This window comes from Acanthochromis polyacanthus, chromosome 5, assembly GCF_021347895.1.
Source record: "Acanthochromis polyacanthus isolate Apoly-LR-REF ecotype Palm Island chromosome 5, KAUST_Apoly_ChrSc, whole genome shotgun sequence".
In the NCBI taxonomy this organism is placed as follows: Eukaryota; Metazoa; Chordata; class Actinopteri; family Pomacentridae; genus Acanthochromis; species Acanthochromis polyacanthus.
Genome location: NC_067117.1, coordinates 26,572,110 through 26,591,828, shown reverse-complemented (window position 1 = coordinate 26,591,828; position 19,719 = coordinate 26,572,110). Strand labels below are relative to the sequence as shown.

Here is a 19,719-nt window from a genome sequence, read left to right as displayed (position 1 = left end):
AGGACCTTAACACAAAGAAAAAACACTTTTTATAAGTATTCTCCTCTGGTGGCCATGTAGCTGGAATGTGCTCCTCTGTTTGAGGAGATGGTTTGTAGCAGTGGTGTAGTCTAGTTTTTTCTAGTGGGTATACTCCGGCCTCATAAACCAAAGCCAGGTCAGATTCTCATATATGTGCGCGTGCACACACACACACACACACACACACACACACACACACACACACACACACACACACACACACACACACACACACACACACACACACACACACACACACACACACACACACACACACACAGCAACAGCAGCTCCTTTATTTCAAACTACCAATTAGATACTTATAGACATTATATAGCGTCAGCAGCTCCTCCTCCTGCCATCAGGTAGAGCTGATGTTTCCTCTTCATCATGTGCAGAGTTTTGTTCATTTATTTTTGTGCAAAAAAGTTTTATTGAAATATTAAACAAAAGTAAGAATGCCTGTTTTTGTAACAAAACAAATGCACAAAATGAGTCAATTATAAGGCTTCTCATAAAAACACTGAAGGAAAAAGAGTTTGTCAAAATACAAATGATTCATATTTGCCAGGTTAGGATAAAATATGAGGCTACAAAGAATAATAAATTAGGAGCCGTTTGGGAGCCAAAAGAGCCAGCTTTTCTTTGGAAGCCGTGTCAGAAGCTCTCTGAAAAGAGCCGAGCTTCCATCACTACTGTCCTCCTTTCTGTCCCTCACCTCTCAACTGGTTTTTGAAGGCAGAGCTACAATGCAATGTAGTGACATCATTGGTTGAGTAGCGTCATGTGGGATGCCTGAACTCGTACATAATTGGTCTGTGCCTTTCTGAGCTGATATACCAATGATAAACACTGGAAAGCTGCACCGGTAAAATAGAAGCGACCTGTCAAATTTACACCTGTATAGACGCCGTCTGGGTCAGGATCTGGACCGCGGTCCGCCTTTTAGTGAGCCCTATACAGTCTATGGTTCTCAGCCAGACACCGTCCGACGTCCCATACAACTTCACCGCTTCCTGACACAGAGAAGACGAATTTATGAACGGGGAAGTGAACGTTATGTCAAAAACTTACTGATACATATGTTTGCACATTTTTAAATGGTTATATGAAAATTCGGGACCTTTTCTAGTGAGTATAAGGCGTATACCTGCGTATCACGTAGACTACACCACTGGTTTGTAGACACTATTGATTACAAACGGCTGAAGACCTGGCAGACATCAGGAATGACTGTCCTGGAGCTTCAGACCTGCTCTCAGCCCTGGTTCTCCCCACCTCCCAACCTGTCTGGATTGGTTCAAAACCACAACTCCTCCTCCCACAAGACCCCAACCATCACCACACCTGATGTAAATCTGTAGCAGGTGTGCATAGGTCTCTGTGTGTGTGATTGTTGTTTTCCGTAGCCACTGAGAGGTGGTGACTTGGAAATGTAGCTTCTGTAAGCAGCTGCTAATTCAGTGAGATTGACTCATGTCTTGGTGAAGACTACAACTTCTGTTTGCAGTTCAGGTGAGAAACTACTATGTCCAGTGTGTTTCGTAGCCAGTGAGGGGTGGTGATTCACATCCTGTCTCTCATTGGTAATGTGTGTTTTGGAAGCACCTGTTTTATTTAGTTAATTCTGTGCACTCATATTTTATGAGTGTGTTGTTGCTATTGTGTTTAGGTTTGGCTAAGGAGTTCAGTTGTTTTGCTTTTCTTTAGCTAGTTTGAGAACTCTGTTAGCCTTTGTTTGGTTTTATATGGTTCTTTGATTTAGCTCCAACACACAGCTGACTATTCCTGTTGCACAAATTTAAACTAATCTGCTTTGTTTTTGGGCTTGTGGTTCTCCATTTTGAATTTGATGATTTTCCACAGGTTTTCAATTGGACTCAGATCTGGTGATTGAGTAGGCCCAGGCATAGACTGAATGTTCTGGTTCTCCATCCAGGCTTTAACTGACCTTGCCATGTGGCAAGGGGCATTGTCTTGTTGAAAAATCCAGTCATTGGAGGCAGGAAATAGTTTTCCAGCTGATGGAAGAAGACTGTTTTGAAGAGTAGACCTGTACATGACCTGGTTCATTTGCCTTGTTCCACCCAGACTGAAACAAACCCAGATCATCACTGATCCACCCTCATGTTTTACTGTAGGGGCAGACAGTCTAATTTGTAGCTTATCCACGCTTCCTCCTAACCAGTAAGTTGGCTGGAGTGGGCATCAACTGGAAAATTGGATTCATCACTGAAGAGAACCTTAGCCCAATCATCAATAGTCCAATCCTTGTGATCCCAGCAAAGAGTAACTGGGCTTTCCTCTGCCTTTGGTTGATGAAGGGCATCTTCCTGCCCTGTGTGACTTCAGACCAGCTTCAAGAAGTGTATTTCAAACTGTTCTTGCAGGAAAAAGTCACATTTCTCCACAGTGCCCACTCATTTATATGGTCCCTGGAGGTCTGATGGTGACTCCTGACACAGGATCAGATCAGTGCACAGTCATCTCCTGATGTAGAAAGAGGTTTTCTGCCGGGACCAGCTAGCAGTTCAGTAGTACCATGTTTGACTTGTTTTTTGTTTGTGTAATGAACGGCTGTCTTGGAGATCTTCAGTTTTTTTGGCTACCTGTCTCTCATTCATGCAAATTTCCAGCAGTGCCAAGATGGCTGCCTTTGTGGCTTCACATAATTCTTGAGTTTTAGGCATTATATGAGAGCTGACAACTTCTGAGTGGTGCTACAGCTTTAATGTCAGCAGAAAACCACTCTATGCCTTTGCATGTGCAGTGCTGTTTATGACATGTAATGACTCTTATATACTCTGGGAATACAGTGATGCTTAATCATGTCAAATAGGACATAAAGTATGATGTATTTTTTGTAGTGTGCATTGTATTCTTCAGGTAATATACCTTTAGTGGCACCAGGCATTAAATGAACAAGAAACTGGAGAAAACAAGAGTGGCCTAATCATTTTTCCATGACTGTGTATGTTGAACTATTTAATTTATGATCAAGCTATTTGGATGATGTATACTTTATTTAAACTCTCCCTCTGATCAAAATAATTTTTTCCCACCCTGTTAACATGTCCTAATGATTACTTTAAATGTGGGGAAATTAATCATGAGCAAAATAATCATGACTGAGCGATTTTTTTTTTTTTTTTTTTTTTTTTTTTTTTTAAACTTTGAAATTGCAGTGATGGTCTTAAAAATATAGATTTGGGCTTTCCAAACCTAATCCTGGAACATTTATTCTTCTTAAAATTTGGTTTCTGGTTGGAACATGTATGTCTAAATTACTGTAGTATAATTGGAGTTATGTAGATTAGTTTTACAGTGTTTGAGTAGATTCATATTTGAGCTGTTGTGTTCAAGGTGCAGCAAAGAAAGAAGCAACAGTGTAGAGTTACATTAATCATTTTAAAGCAGGAAGGATTTATTTTTCATGGAACAAACTTCCAAAGATATCATTTGATACACAGATGATTTTTTAAGAGTTTTATGAACAATCATAGAGAGACTAACAAATTACTGACAGCTGTGTTTTGTCTGAAGCAGTGATGTTTGATTATATAGGATCCTCCAGACTGCAATAAAAAGGTCAGCACATTTGCCAAATTGCTCTGTGAGTCACAAAGTTCGAAACTGTGAAGGAGAATTTACCTAAAATCAGCAGCAGAAAGTGCATTGGAATGGTTTGTAAGGAGCGAGTTCTTTCAGAAGAGATTATTGTGGTGACAGCAGCAAACAGCATCTTGAAAAAAATTTATGACAAGACTGCAGTAACTCTGATGGAGGGCATCAGAGATCCACATTTCATGTGATGAAAAGAATATCGGGAAAAACTAAATTGAGAAATCAAATGTCATCTCCAAAGTTGGAGTTGTGGAATTCTTATTCTTGTAGGAGAAGGATTTAGTTGTTTGTTTCTAATTTTGGCCGACGTCCACCAGCCCTCAGGAATACAGTTCAACCTGTGAACTGAACATCTGTCCCGATCAGCACGTAGTCCTAAAAAAAAAAAAAATTAAGTTCTCCATCTTTTCTACAAAGTTCTAAATGTCTTATTAAAATAGATGCCATATAAAAAACTCAACCAAAGATATGCTGTTCTATAGAAAATATTGTTGTGTATGATGTCAAATGAAAACGATTATAGTCGACCGAATAACTCTTTACCTCACTCTTAGCTGTGTAAGCATAGAAGACATGCAAGTAACGGTGTAACAGGTGGTCACCATCTTAGCACTTTCTACCTAATATCTTAGTAAGCATCTTAAAACACAGGGAGGCCTAGTGGTGTAAAGTATAAATGTATCTAAACACAACATCTCCTCTCTCTGTAGAAGAATATAGCACACCTGAATATAAACTAATGCAGCAGCAACAAATAGTATCAATAACAAACTCTTTAATTGACATGCAATTTTTGCACTCAACATTATTAAGTACTCCTATTTCTTGTAACTCCTGAAATAGAAAATGTAATTAGAACAGTGCAATTATTAGTTTTACTTCAGACATATTTATTGCCTTCAGTAAAACTCAAATTCTCATATCTTCAAATCACTTTGAATATTGCAATAGTGCAATATAAGACATGCAATAATCCTTATGTCATACATATATTTAACTCTCGGCTGTTTCTGAGACATGTAAGGATTAACACTGGAATGTGGGAGTTCTGGCGCATCATAGTTTTGTTCAGCCATGGAGGGGAAGTGTGCAAGGTGAGTAGCTTTTCATGTTTTTCCATCACTCAGTCGGAACGAGTTTGGACCAATTTTCTTCCTTATATTAGCAGGTGCAGTAAACCTGGGGTGTGCTTGAGGGACATGGTAAGATTTCTTTATCCTCAGTCTTTCTCCTGATCAAAAAGAAGGCGGGCGTACACCATGTTTTGCATCTGTGTACGGCTTCATTTTGTTCTTTTGCTTCTGAACCGAAAGACAGATGGAGGCATCCACAGAAGACATGGCAGGTCGCAGGGGAAAATGTGCAACATAGTACGCATCTTTCAGCCATACAGAAGTTCATATGGAGAGATAGAAGTTGTTGCACGATACACCTGAAGACAAGTCATTACAATCTCTATCCATGGCTCTGATTGTTAATTGCATACTGAATACAGCTCCCGAGTGAATGATGGAATCTCTCTATAGCTCCAGTAGCAGCAGGATAGTAGACTGATGTCCTGGTATGTAAAACACCTCTGGCATGCAAGAATGTGGCAAAAGCTGCAGATGTGAAGTGTGGATCATTTTCTGTAACGATGGTCTCTGGATTACCATGACGACTCAAGACGGTGATCAAAAAGCAAATAAGATCATCAGTGGTAGCATTATGTGAAAAAGCAAGTTCAGGCCACTTGGAAAAATAGTCTGTCAATGTGATTGCAAACCTGCAGACAGGAGCAGCTGAGTCAGAGGGTCCCACAATATCAAGACCAAGGTTCTTCCACGGTTCATCTGGCAGTGGAATGGGTTGCAGGGAAGCAGGGGGAGTCCTTAACTGGAAGTTCATCTTATCTTGTAGTATAAAGTCAGTTTTTCACAACTGATGTTATGGAAGAAGGCCAGACGTTTACTATTTGTGAGCACAGGGCAGAAAGCTCAGGGCAGGAAGAGCAGGCAGTGTTGAAGTCAGCCACTGGGAGGGCGCTCATGGTAGCAGAAAGCTGTGCCACCAACTCAGGTTCAGCATTTTGTGGAGTCGGAGTGGACAGATAGAGGCAGGCTTGACAGGAAATCAGCTGTGTACACCACTGGTCAAAAGTTTTGAGACACTTTCTGATTCAAATAAATGAGAACCTGTTTCAAAACTTTTGACCAGTAGTGTAGTTTAGAGAAGCTGGTCTGTTGATTACATCATAATCAAAGCAGAGTATGCATGCAGGCCATCGGGCAACTCTCACTCCGACATAGTCCTTTTGTGCTGAGCAGAGTTAGTAATGCTTGACGGTCAGTACAGATGTTCTGCATTTTTCTGTAGTCCACACACAAGCTAGTGCTTCTTTTTCAACTGTAGAATATTTTCTGTTTCTGTTAGTTTGGGAGCCAAAGCAACTGGTTTCTCGGTTCCATCAGGCTGTATTTGTGCAAAAACAGCGCCAAGCCCACAGTCATTGCTTCTGTAGATATCACAGGACATAGAGGAGGGTTGAAAAGTGCAAGTGCAGGACTATCAAGAAACTTGCTCATGCTGCAGGAGACCATGCAAATTTGTCTTCGTCACATGCTCGCATTGATGCTACAACCGTTGCAAAGTTAGGCAAAAACTTTGAGTACCAAGACACAAAGATCTGAGAGTGGCAGCAACTGAGGGAGGTGGAGCTCTGAGAACAGCATTGGCATGTTCCTGGTCAGGATGGATGCCATTTGCAGTTATGATGTGACCAAGGAAGCATCTGAAATGCTTTCTGAAGTGGCGTTTGTTGTCATTAAGCGCCAGTCCTGCCTCCTTTAGCTTCAGAAGGACTGTGCTGAGTGTCTGGTCATATTCATCGGTGTTAGTACCATATTCAATGAGATCATCCAAATAATTCTGGACATCTGAAAGGTCTTTGAGAATGTCAGCCATCATCTTCTGAAAGGCAGAGTTGGCAGAAGCAAGACCATATGGAACCATAAGTCCTTCATGTGTAATGAATGCTAAGGGGTCTCTGCTTTCTTCATGAAGAGTCAGTTGGTAGCATGCATTAGCGAGATCTATTGTAGAGAACATCTTAGCACCTTGAAGGTTTGTTAACAGCTCATCTACATGACATAGTGGGTAACGGTAACACCAGCTTTGTTTGGTTCACGGAGGTCTGTGCACATTGGTATTTCACCTGTTGCATGTCCTGTGACTACTAAAGTGAAACCCATGGTGATGCATCAATTCTCTCCGTGACTCCAGCTTTCAGTAAGCGATCCAGTTCAGCTGAGACAAAAGTGAGTACAGCAAAAGGAAAGCGTCTGAGCTTTTGGCGTACTGGTTTCACAGATGGGTCAGTTTTCACCTTATGCACAAAGTTAAACACACAACCAAGGAGGAGACAAGCACAGGAGCAGTCTATATTGGGACAGGTGAAGCATTAGTCAACACAGGAGTAAGCGACTCAGTAGTAGGAGGAAGAATAGCATTTCCATTAATGCTGATATCCAAAGCAGCCATGAGATCTCTTAAGGGTGGGGTGTCTCTTCTCACCACGGAGAACATAGATGTAGCAGATGTACAGTAGCTCCTCAACTTACTTCAAGCTAAGCACAGGGATTCTCTTACTCGTGCAGGTCACGAGCTAATGTGTTGGCTGGAGCAGTGGTACACACGTGGACAAAATTGTTGGTACCCCTCAGTTAAAGAAGGAAAAACCCACAATTCTCACTGAAATCACTTGAAACTCACAAAAGTAACAATAAATAAAAAAATATTGAAAATTAAATAATCAAAATCAGCCATCACTTTTGAATTGTTGATTAACATAATTATTTAAAAAACAAACTAATGAAATAGGGCTGGACAAAAATGATGGTACCCATAACTTAATATTTTGTTGCACAACCTTTTGAGGCAATCACTGCAATTAAACGATTTCTGTATTTGTCAATGAGCGTTCTGCAGCTGTCAACAGGTATTTTGGCCCACTCCTCATGAGCAAACAGCTCCAGTTGTCTCAGGTTTGATGGGTGTCTTCTCCAAATGGCATGTTTAAGCTCCTTCCACATATGTTCAATGGGATTCAGATCTGGGCTCATAGAAGGCCACTTTAGAATAGTCCAACGCTTTTCTCTCAGCCATTCTTGGGTGTTTTTGGCTGTGTGTTTTGGATCGTTGTCCTGTTGGAAGACCCATGACCTGCGACTGAGACCAAGCTTTCTGACACTAGGCAGCACATTTCTCTCCAGAATGCCTTGATAGTCTTCAGATTTCATCGTACCTTGCACACTTTCAAGACACCCTGTGCCAGATGCAGCAAAGCAGCCCCAAAACATTACTGAGCCTCCTCCATGTTTCACCGTAGGGACAGTGTTCTTTTCTTCGTATGCTTGGTTTTTGAGTCTATGAACATAGAGTTGATGTGCCTTACCAAAAAGCTCCAGTTTGGTCTCATCTGTCCAAAGGACATTCTCCCAGAAGCTTTGTGGCTTGTCAACATGCATTTTTGCAAATTCCAGTCTCGCTTTTTTTATGAGTTTTTTTCAGCAGTGGTGTCCTCCTTGGTCGTCTCCCATGAAGTCCACTTTGGCTCAAACAACGACGAATGGTGCGATCTGACACTGATGTACCTTGGCCTTGGAGTTCACCTTTAATTTCTTTGGAGGTTGCTCTGGGCTCTTTGGATACAATTCGAACGATCCGTCTCTTCAATTTGTCATCAATTTTCCTCTTGCGGCCACGTCCAGGGAGGTTGGCTACTGTCCCGTGGGTCTTGAACTTCTGAATAATATGAGCCACTGTTGTCACAGGAACTTCAAGCTGTTTAGAGATGGTCTTATAGCCTTTACCTTTAAGATGTTTGTCTATATTTTTTTTTCGGATGGGACAATTCTCTCCTTCGCTTTCTGTTGTCCATGTTCAGTGTGGTACACACCTTTTCACCAAACAGCAGGGTGACTACTTGTCTCCCTTTAAATAGGCAGACTGACTGATTATGAGTTTGGAAACACCTGTGATGTCAATTAAATGACACACCTGAGTTAATCATGTCACTCTGGTCAAATAGTTTTCAATCTTTTATAGAGGTACCATCATTTTTGTCCAGGCCTGTTTCATTAGTTTGTTTTTTTTTAATAATTATGTTAATCAACAATTGAAAAGTAATGGCTGTTTTTGATTATTTAATTTTCAATAAATTTTTATTTATTGTTACTTTTGTGAGTTTCAAGTGATTTCAGTGAGAATTGTGGGTTTTTCCTTCTTTAACTGAGGGGTACCAACAATTTTGTCCACGTGTGTATGTCACTGAGGTGATTTTGTAGATATACTGGGGCAAAAGAGACACTGCAGTCCCAGAGTCTACAACTAGCTCTTGTTCAGTGGCACATGATGCAGACGTATTGATCATAATTTTACACAGGACTGTCTGTGGAGCATAGGAAGGGTCTTCTAAGTAAAAAAAAAACGTCAAGTGTGGAGTCTTTGCTCCACCTACACCTGCAGTCTCAGATGTGTGCCAAACACAAGAAAAATGTCCAACCTTATGACAGGCATTGCATGTAGCCTTGGCTGCAGGGCACTGTGCATAATTTGCCAAGTGTTTGTTTGAGCTGCACCTGAAGGTTTCTTTTTAGAAGCATGTGGGTGAGGCTGTATAGCATGAACTGACATGTTGTCATTTGAAGACACTGATTTAGCTTGCTGAACAGTAGATTCCCCTTTAATTGCTTTTTCTAGTGTGAGATCTGGCTTAAGCAACAGCCTTTCTCTAATGCTGGAGTTGATCAAGTGTTCAGTTAACTGGTCACCTATCATTTCATCAGTTGAAGTTTTATCTTCAAATCCACATTTTGAGTCGAGGTCCCATAATGCAGCAGCATGTTGTGTAATTGTTTCATGAGACATTTGTGCTTGTTTCTGAACATGTCTCTCCACAACAACATTCACTTTCGGCTTCTCCAAAGCAGCCGCAGCAGCAGTAAAGGTATCGCCAGTATCCAGTGGTGCATAGAAAAGCCGCTGTCCTTCTGTTCCCAGGCAGTGAAGCTTCAGGTCATGCATTACAACAGCTCTTTACTTCACTCTTAGCAGTACAAGTATTGTAAACACAAGTAACGTCGTAACAGGGAGTCGCCATCTTAGAACTCTGTTCTAATTTCCTTTTTATGGCATCTTGGTAAGCATCATATAGCATAGGGACGCCCTGTGGTGTAAAGTATAAATCGATCTAAACAATAAATATTAAGGCTCTGACCTTTAAGATTTGAAGTTGGGCGTTCACAAGCTTCATCTTTCCAATTGTAGGAAGAGGGTACCCTTTGCCAAGTTTAGCTATGAAGTAAAATTCATAAAGTTAGATCAGTGTGTCACAAACAGCATAGTGATATTTACTAGCAGTGCTTGTATTATACAGTTTAATTATGTGGCACAGTGAATACAGTTCAAAATACTTAATAAAAAACAGATTATTACAAAACAATAACTACAACACAGAGGACATTTAACTATCCAGTTATAATAAAAAAATTAACTGTCTTAAAGTATAGAGACATTAGCAGTGTAAAAGTAAATGCAAAGCCACACTTAAGAGCAGTTTTTAAATGATTCCACCAATGGCTTATTCCATCCCAAAACACCAAATATTCAGGAAGGTGGTTGCAGCACCATCTTCAATTTTACTGTGGGGGCTGGTGATGGAAGATCATGATAAAAAATTACAGTGTGCAAAATCACAGGCTTATACTCCCAATAATTTTTGAGTTATGGCGTTTTCAAATTTTAATAATTCAGGCCAAAATGCCCTCCCTTCCAATCCTTCCCTGGAATTTTTAGGTTTTAAAATGCTTGTATCTGCTTCTGGGTATCACAGAGACTTGAATTTTTTTCTCCAAGCTCCCTACATGGTGGTGATGTCCTAGAAACAACACACACACTCAGGAGAAGTCTCTACAGAGCGGGGGGGCTTGCCCAAAATGGATACATTATTTGTAAAAACCACTCGCGACTAGGGTTAAGGGTGTTAAAAATACTAGAAATCTTACAGATTAATGTCTTAGCATTATTTAGTATTGCTCTAGACGAGACTGGCTTATAACTTATACAGGAGGAGCCCTCTAGGCACATTGTTTAGAGAGATATGGACTGCTGAACATTGCCCCCCATGAAAAGTGCCTAATTTTCACCCCCAAACTCGGCACTATGGTGCTAAGACATTAATCTGTAAGATTTCTAGTATTTTTAACACCATTAACCCTAGTCGCGAGTGGTTTTTACAAATAATTTATAGATTTTGGTCAAGCCCCCCTGCTCTGTAGAGACTTCTCCTGAGTGTGTGTGTTGTTTCTAGGACATCACCACCATGTAGGGAGCTTGAAGAAAAAAGAAATTTCAAGTCTCTGTGATACCCAGAAGCAGAGATATAAGCATTTTAAAACCTAAAAATTCCAGGCGAGGATTGGGGGGAGGGCATTTTGGCCTGAATTATTAAAATTTGAAAACGCCATAACTCAAAAACTACTGGGAGTAGATGCCTGTAATTTTGCACAGTTTTTTTTTATCATGATCTCCCACCACTATCTTCCAAAGCCAAATTGAAAATGGTGCTGCAACCCCCATCTGTGAATTCAGACGGAATTGGTCCAATGACAAAAACTGTCTTGACATGAGTTTCAGGAGTGAGCTGGGTGGTCATTTCGTCTGAACATGCATGATCAGGTACTGTCGTGTTTTCCACAGCACTGTACTACATTCAGCATTTTTAAAACCAAATATGAAGCCATCACTTTAGTGTTCCTGGTGCTTTGGCTCTGCTGTAAAAATGCAAACATCAAGCCATTGAAGGAATTTGTACCTCTGGAGAAAGTTCCTAGACAGCTTGTGGAACATTTGGTAGAGATGCACTTGAAAACTCACCATTCAGTTGGGGTATCACTACAACTTTAAGGAACATTTGGAGCATATTGTCCAGAGATCTGACCTGTAAATTAGGATTAGAATTAATTTACTAAGTATAGTGGAAAAGATAACTAAAAAATCCTTCAAATGGTGACACAAGCATGAAATTTTGCACAGATACCCTCCTGGATATACTCTTTCAGATTAGGGTCCTGGCCACGTGAAAATTCAAGATGGCGACCTTTTTTCAAGATGGCCGCCATCAGTATCTGGCAATCTCACACCGAGACCATATATCTGTTGAAATAAACATGCTTTTTCCATTTAAATGAACTTTAAATCATGGGGTTGTGATCATGAACTGTTTCCCACAATCTACCATGTCATTCAAGATTTAAACAAAGAAGACCTCCAAGTCCAACCTAAACTATCGGAGCGAGGAGAGCCCAGCTCTGCCTGCTCCGTATCCAGCCACAGACCAGCAGTGGCACTGGGCACAGCCCAGTTATCATGGGGCCACCAAACCAGGCGAACCTGGCTGCAGCCCCAGAGAAAATAAAGAAGAGAAGAAAATGTTGTTCTATTATGTGCAATCCAAAGATATCCAACAAAAAAATTTAATTGCATTGAACTGCATTGAAAAGAAAGCAACAGGATTCGATTTGTTTTACTTACAGTGACATCTATAACTTCTATGTTATCTTATCTCTTATCTGTTACTGCCCTCTAGTGTTAGCTTAATATCTCCATTAGTAAATACTGTTACACAATCTTATACATATCTTATAACTATAAAACACTTATGACTAACTTAACTCTAACTTATTTGCAACTATATAAAAAACCTTTAGGCTGTAGGAAGTCACAATAATCCCAAAAGTGATGGTCTGACAACGCATGCCATCCACCAAAAGACAAACAAAAATCAATCTACCCACTGAGCTATGCCACCCTATGCATATATCACTCACTCACTAGATGTGAGTGATGTTAGAAAGCATTTGGGACACTAAACTATGCATATACTACTACAACTAGTTTAATACTGCAGTGTTAGTAAAGCTAGATCAGTTGACACTGAACCCCATGCCGAGTTACACAGCAGTGATTGACACCAGTGTGCCCTGGTTGTGTGCTGACAATCACTCTTTTGTTTTTTTTAAAAAAATTGCAATCACAGTCACAACTGTAGTTTATAAAAAATGGTTGAATGGGATCTGCACCACACCAACCAAGATCCACATCCAGAAACGATTGCATGTGTGTGTTAAATATGCTCAATTTACAATGGATAAATCATAATTTTCAAGGAGTAGCAGCCATTTTGGGCACCACATTGAAGGCTAACCTTCTTAAATTTATATCAGAGACAACAAAATCTGTAAAATTAGCATATAAGAGCATAAACATGGTTCACTTGGAAAATTAAATTAAGAAAAGAGGGAAAATAACAAAAAATTGTCACATTCGGGCAGCCATCTTGGAAAATGGTGGCCATCTTGATATTTTGGCGTGGCCAGGACCATTTTCTAAAAGAGAGGACATTAAAGCATATTTGTGGAGAATTTCATGCTTGTGTCACCATTTGAAGGATTCTTATGAAATATGCAATTAACCACTGCACTAGTAGCTGCTAATGGTGGAAACAGATGTGTTGAAATGCAGCTCTCACCTGAAACTGTCCTACATAACTTGTACCCAGGGTCAGATCCATCCTACAAATTGGGCAAAATTAGAAGGTGATGTTCATTTGTACAAGAACATTTTGGCCCATTTTGTCTGTGTTGGTTTTATGTTTTTTTTTTTAGTTACTCACTTGTTGAGGGTGACGGATGCAGCCAGCTTCATTCCACTAACAAACACATTGGCACTGACGCTGGTGTCCTGTCAGGACAACGGTGGCAAAAAAACATTTTTCTAAATGATGCAGGGTCTTTTTTAAATTATTTGTTTTAGTTATTTCAGCTGTGTAACTTACCAAGTTAAGAACAAAAAGTGGGGAAAGTGTGGAGTTGGGTTGGATGGCGTAAGCCGTCACTGTGGCCGTGGCCTGAATCGTCACATTGTTGGGTTCAAAAGTGATGATGGGATTTTTGACCATCTTCACCAACAGTTTCATCATCAGGCCTGGAAATTTCTGAGCAATCTATAAAAAAATAACATGCACAGTGACGCTATTGACAAACTACCTCAAATGTATATGCTGCTTTCTTAAATTTTCAAATTGTATGATCACCTGAGGGATGAAGGTTCCAATTGTTTTGGTGTTGAGTCGGAAAGGAGAACCTTTTGGGATCTGTAGTGACAGAGAAAGATAAATCAGTGAGATGTCCTGGAAGCGGGTGTGTTCGAGGTTTAGGAGGAGGCAGCTCACCATGTCATCAGTGATATACAGGCTCAGGGCTCCTGCTTTGTCGTAGACAAAAGCTGCAGAGTTGGCAGTGAAGGCAGACATGCCGATGTACAACATGCTGTTGATCTGTGGCGGCAGGGAAAAGGCTTTGGGGGAGAACGGAGGCTCCTGGTGCTTACCAATGTTGTAAAATTCACCCTAAAATGGACATTTGCATAAAATATGTGATGAGTTTATGATAAAACTTTACAGATATATGTGAAGTGATGCACATTTTGTCACCTTCAAGCTCAGATCTATAGAAGAGTTAGAAATGATGGGCGATGACACCATGGAGTATTCGAACTCTGCGTACTTGTCCACCTTGGCTACGACTAGAGAAAGACAGAAAGTCACTCATACGGTTGACATCAGAGGAGCTTGAAAATGGCTCACAAGATGGGACATTTTACCATTGAGAGTTTTCAAATGAGTGTTAAAATCAGACACTGTGTTGGCCACCAGAGGGCAGATCTGCAACAACAGAGAAGCTTGGTGTTACAGCGATTTCAGGCTGGACAAAAAGGTAGCTACAGAACATTTCACAGATTGTCACCAATAAGGGGAGAAAGCCTTCTTTAAATGCAGATTTTATCCAAAACTGCAGCTTTGTCCATAATTTCTAACTTTAGTTTAAGAAAATACGCAAATTTGCAAATACTTGAAGACATATTTGAAGTTTGCAGTTTCTGTCATATTAGTTGGGAGTTGTTTGTTTGGTGGTCAGTGTGAAATTTAACTCTACTATGTTTAAAGTCTGATTGTAACATTCCTGGTGTTTTAGAGCTCATTTCTAAATCTGAGAGGAGTTGAAAAGCAATCCAGAGGACTCATGAAGGATATTGCAAATTAGGCAACATGCAGAATATTACACTCATCGCTAGACAATTTGCGTTTCCTGATATGATGGTAAACATGAGCCACAAGGAAGGTTGTGGTTTAGAAAGTAAGGGTGACTTTTAATGACTTTGAATTGAATGGAATATTTGCAAATGCATCTATTTTTTCAATATGGGATATATGCAAAAACAAAAGTGAAAACTAACTCTTTTAAAGAAATATAGAGAAAATAAAAACAAAATTAAAGACTGGGATTGTGACAAACTTGAATTCGCACTCAATATTTAAAGAATTCTCACTCCATCTTTTTTCAGTCCCACATGAAGTTTTTAGGTAAATACTCTCTGCTGGTCTCACAACTGTTTCCAAGATACCAAGTAGTTTTTAGCTATTAGAAGCATGTTTGAAAACTCTGGTAACCTCATGGACAGATCACAATGAGGTGAAAACACGACTTTTTCAAGGTTTTGACCCCAGATTGAAGAGATTTGTCAGAAAGAACACAGGAAAACTCTTTTTCTGTCTGTAGCAGGTTATACTTTGACTTTGCTCTTTCTCACAAGCCCTGAGATCTAGATCAATATATCCCTAAATCTCAAAACAATCTGAGAGTAGCATGTATAATAATGAAATATTATGATCCCCAGTAGAAGTTTGTAAAACTCTGAGTTGTGTTTAGACACTGTATGAATGTGACCCCAGGGCCGGCCGCTGGCATAAACACTCTATGCCGTTGTTTATAGCCACATCCACTAGAGGGGGCCACACCACAATAAGTGTGTGATTCGCATTTACGGTTTAAATATGTTAACTTATTTTTTTCTATTATTTTGAACACTTATTGGTAATTGTCTCTATCGTTTTAAGGATACATTTTTTAAAAAATCAATATTTGCTGTTAATCATGTGCATGTGTGTTCTAACCCAATTGCAAGCTGTGCACGTGATTTGGTAGTTGTCCTGTGCATGTTTTGGGGCCACAAAAAAAATCTTGCTTAGGGCCACCAAAGTCCTAGGGCTGGCCCTGTGTGACCCCATAGAGTGTTGCATAAGGGTGGTTTATTCTCACCTGTTTTTGAAGTGCGTTACGCAAAGCGTCATCAATAAATGATCCAAAGAGATTGTACAGCCAGCTGAAAAAACCACAGGAATTACATGAGTGTGCAATCGTTCAAGCAGGACAAGTCAAACTAGGGAATCGCATTGGCTTACATGGTTCAAACATAAGACTCTGCAGGTTTTCTCTCACCTGGCTCCACCGTGGAACTTGACTTTGGCGCTGCCAACAGTAGCTGCACAGTTGACACTACTGACGGCTGGTCGTCCTGTCTCATCACTCTTGATGGCAATGCTGGTTGTGATTGTGAGTCCGTTTACACTCAAGTCAAAGGAGCCACTGTCCTTTCTGTTGAGAGACAAATGAGTCACTGCTGCAGCATTTTAAAAAAAGAGTTCATTTGCAAAAACAGGTAACTCTGTTTTATAAATTTTTAAGAAAACTCATTTTTTAATTGTTTACTTGAGAGAATAATAATAACACTAATAATTTATTTTTCTCTATTTTGTCATGTATTTTTCTACCGAGTCAAATCCACTCAACTTCAGTTTGATTTATATTATCTCAAGTAAACAATAAAAAAACAAAGTTTTCTGAAAATGTATCAAAATTTGCAAATGAGCTCTTCAAATGCACTGTACGGAAAAGCTCTTTTCTCACTCACATAAACCGGAGGTACTTGACCCTCCAGTTTCCATTCAGACTAATGTATCCATCACCAATAGACAGTTTGACTCCAGAACCCGGCACCAGATCCACTTCAGACTTTGGTAATCCAATGTTGGTTATTTGCATACTGGAAGAAGCAAAAATGATTGCAAAAGCAGTAAATATTCCAGTCTCCATTTGAATTTAGTGGTACATTGAGTAAACTGACCCCTTACTTTGTCAAACTGTACTGGACTTTGCCGATGGGAGACACGCTCTCTGATCCTGAAATGTCTGGCACTTTGATGGATTTGAGTTTCGTCTGCAGGACAGCCATGCCCAGTAGTTTTCCTGGTAACAGGGAAGAAAATTCTTTGATTAAATATTGATGCTATCACATGGCCGTACATTTACAACTGAAAGAGGATACATTTCCTGTGAGCCTCACCATATTCAATGCCTTTTTCTGTTAGCCTGACTTTTACTCCAGCATTGGTGCTTGAGGCTGCAGGGATCAGAGCCACCAGCAGAGCCAGCCAGCACCTCAGTAGCATCTTGATTTCTGAGAGATAAAGGACAAGATCATCAGCAAAATGTTCGTGTTTCTGAGAACATGGCACTGAAAAACAGGCAAGACTCTGCTTTTTGCTGTTTTTCAGGAAAATTGTTTGGAAAGCAATAAATCACGACTTAATTTACTAATAAATATATGAATCTATATAAATGTAAATACTAGCAGAATAGTGTACAACTACATTTGAAATCCTACAGCAGAAAAAGTACAGAAGTAGTGAAGTAGAATAGTAGTGTTTCAAAATGCTATTCAAGTCGTTGTGTACTTTTCACCACTGTCCTGGGTTGGGTGGGGAAAGAGCTGACCGTTATTACTGCAGACACATGACTCCTGATAAGTCAGCAGGGAGTAGTATTTTTTAATCAGGTTTAGATTTAAGGCCTAATTGACAGTTTTTGTCCACTTTGAAAACAAACATTTAATTCAGTGTAGAAAAGTTGCAGGATTTGCAAATATAAAAAGCACCAAGTCTGCTGTTTCAAGGTACGTGTTTAGTATCTCAGTTTAATCACACATATGTGGATTCATATCTCAGTTGTTACATGCTTTTTTTTACAAACAGTCTCAAGCTCCATCAGCCAAGCATGAAAAACAGTCTAATTCGATCTACCATTTGTCGTTTGCATGTGAAACTACACTTCCTTGAACTGTTGTCTGACAACACAGAATCTGTGATATGCGACTTAAAGGAGTTTGCATATGTTCTGCTGGGAGGGAGAAGTGAGTTCTTTTCAGTTCCTTCAGAAACTACATCTAAAACATAGTGTAACAGAAGTGTTTGGCAGAAAAAAAACGTTTTGAACAGTTTGAAACCAAAAACATTCATCATCTTTAAATGTACACACCAAAACATCATCACTTTCTTTGTTTTTGATGAGAGTATTTACTGTATTTTAAAATGCAAAAACACTTTGAACGCTGACAATGATAGGATGCTCAAAATATGAATCACATTTGTCCTAACTTGAGTTTTTAGTTGAGTATGGCACGGTGCATTATATTATTTCACAATAAAAAAAGTCTGAAAAATGGGACGACAAGAGCAAGAATCAACTTTTGTTATAAAGATCTGTCAAAATTACACTTAATTTCAAGTTAATTCACGCACATCTTGACTTAATTTGTCATTAAATCTCTGCAAACTGCTATCATTTAAAATCAAAACAGTCACTCTTACCTGAAGTTCTGGTTTGTCAGGACCAGACGAATTCTTCTGATGCATCTGAGTGTGACTGGCAATAAAATAGAATCAAAGAGGAACAATGAAGAGAAAGGGAGGCACATGACCTGTAATTCACTTTTCTGATCCAGGAACTAAACTGTGTGAGGGGACTTACCTGGTAACATTAAGTAAGTTTGGAGTTTGTCTCTAGACTCAATCCTGGTCTGGATTCTGACAAAATTTTCAAAAATCACAGAACAGTGGTGAAGAAATGTCTTATTTGAATAAAGACAGACTGAAAACTAAAATAAAGCTGAAAATTATTTGCCTCTTGCAGGTATATCTGCTTCCTAGTTCCTCTGGTGAATTTCCAGTCAAGGCTCACAGAAGGAACCAAGCACAGAAACTAAAAACCAGTTCCTCAAGATAGAGTTCAGCATATTCATCTTCCGGGTTGGTTTTGTTTGACTAATTCCGTCTGAATTCACAGATGGGGGTTGCATTTTCAATTTGGCTTTGGAAGATAGTGGTGGGAGATCATGATAAAAAAAACTTTATGTGCAAATTACAGGCCTCTACTGCCAATAGCTTTTGAGTTATGGCATTTTCAAAATGTAATAATTCAGGCCAAAATGCCATCCCCCTCAATCCTCGCCTGGAATTTTTAGGTTTTAAAATGCTTATATCTCTGCTTCTGGGTATCACAGAGACTTGAAATTTTTTCTCCAAGCTCCCTACATGTTGGTCATGTCCTAGAAACAACACACACACTCAGGAGAAGTCTGTACAGAGCAGGGGGGCTTGCCCAAAATGTATAATTTATTTGTAAAAACCACTCACGAGTAGGGTTAAGCGTGTTAAAAATACTAGAAATCTTACAGATTAATTTCTTAGCACCATTTAATATTGCTCTAGACCAGACTGGCTTATAACTTATACAGGGGGAGCCCTCTAAGCACATTGTTTAGAGAGATATGGACTGCTGAACATTGCCCCCCATGAAAAGTGACTAATTTTCAAGGACCCTGAAGTCAATGTAGCACAGGTGCTAGAGATCTGCAAATTTGCACCGAAACTCATCTATCCTCTTACTATAGCCATGCAAAGTCCCAACGTCTAGCCATCACTGCATCATGCTCAATTTTACCCTCAAACTAGGCCATTTTTGGTAGTCACGAATCTGAACATTACCTGTTATGCATATATAGTGTGCATATTTATGCTGGTGTGTACAACTGGAGTTGGAAAAACATCACATTTTTTAGATAACTTGCAAGGGCTGAATTGTGCCCACTGAACTTCTGAATTTAATAGAATAAACATGCCTACTTTCATTCAAGAAATTACAGAACAAATCATTTCACCTCGAAAATTTCCTGGACATACAGTGGGTCCGGAAAGTATTCAGACCCCTTGAAATTTTTCACTCTCTGTGTCATTGCAGCCATTTGCCAAAATCAAAAAAGTTCATTTTATTTCTCATTAATGTACACTCAGCGCCCTAT

At 39.7% G+C, this 19,719-nt stretch overlaps 1 protein-coding gene across 1 annotated transcript; it reads right to left on the bottom strand.

Moving 5' to 3' along the window:
• Positions 1-3,424: 3,424 nt before the first annotated feature.
• LOC110951290 (bactericidal permeability-increasing protein-like) lies at positions 3,425-18,610 on the bottom strand. Its single transcript, XM_051948590.1, has 17 exons — positions 18,390-18,610; positions 18,230-18,284; positions 16,927-17,040; positions 16,715-16,829; positions 16,495-16,626; positions 16,023-16,178; positions 15,843-15,906; positions 14,347-14,407; positions 14,177-14,268; positions 13,916-14,092; positions 13,778-13,837; positions 13,520-13,687; positions 13,358-13,425; positions 13,214-13,256; positions 11,560-11,623; positions 9,902-9,978; positions 3,425-4,020 (listed from the first exon to the last, which is right to left on the bottom strand). The coding sequence occupies exons 3-17, from the start codon at positions 17,030-17,032 to the stop codon at positions 3,979-3,981; spliced, it is 1,425 nt and encodes a 474-aa protein (XP_051804550.1). The 5' UTR covers positions 17,033-17,040; positions 18,230-18,284; positions 18,390-18,610; the 3' UTR covers positions 3,425-3,978.
• Between the last annotated feature and the right edge of the window lie 1,109 nt (positions 18,611-19,719).

What these genes read in the sequence shown, in the direction of transcription:
- LOC110951290 (XM_051948590.1), bottom strand. Translation starts at nt 17,032, where the DNA reads ATGCTACTGAGGTGCTGGCTGGCTCTGCTGGTGGCTCTGATCCCTGCA. An exon ending in AGAAAAAGGCATTGAATATG is followed by an intron (nt 16,830 to 16,926) that starts GTGAGGCTCACA and finishes CCCTGTTACCAG; the next exon opens with GAAAACTACTGGGCATGGCT. An exon ending in GTAACGCACTTCAAAAACAG is followed by an intron (nt 14,408 to 15,842) that starts GTGAGAATAAAC and finishes CTGTTGTTGCAG; the next exon opens with ATCTGCCCTCTGGTGGCCAA.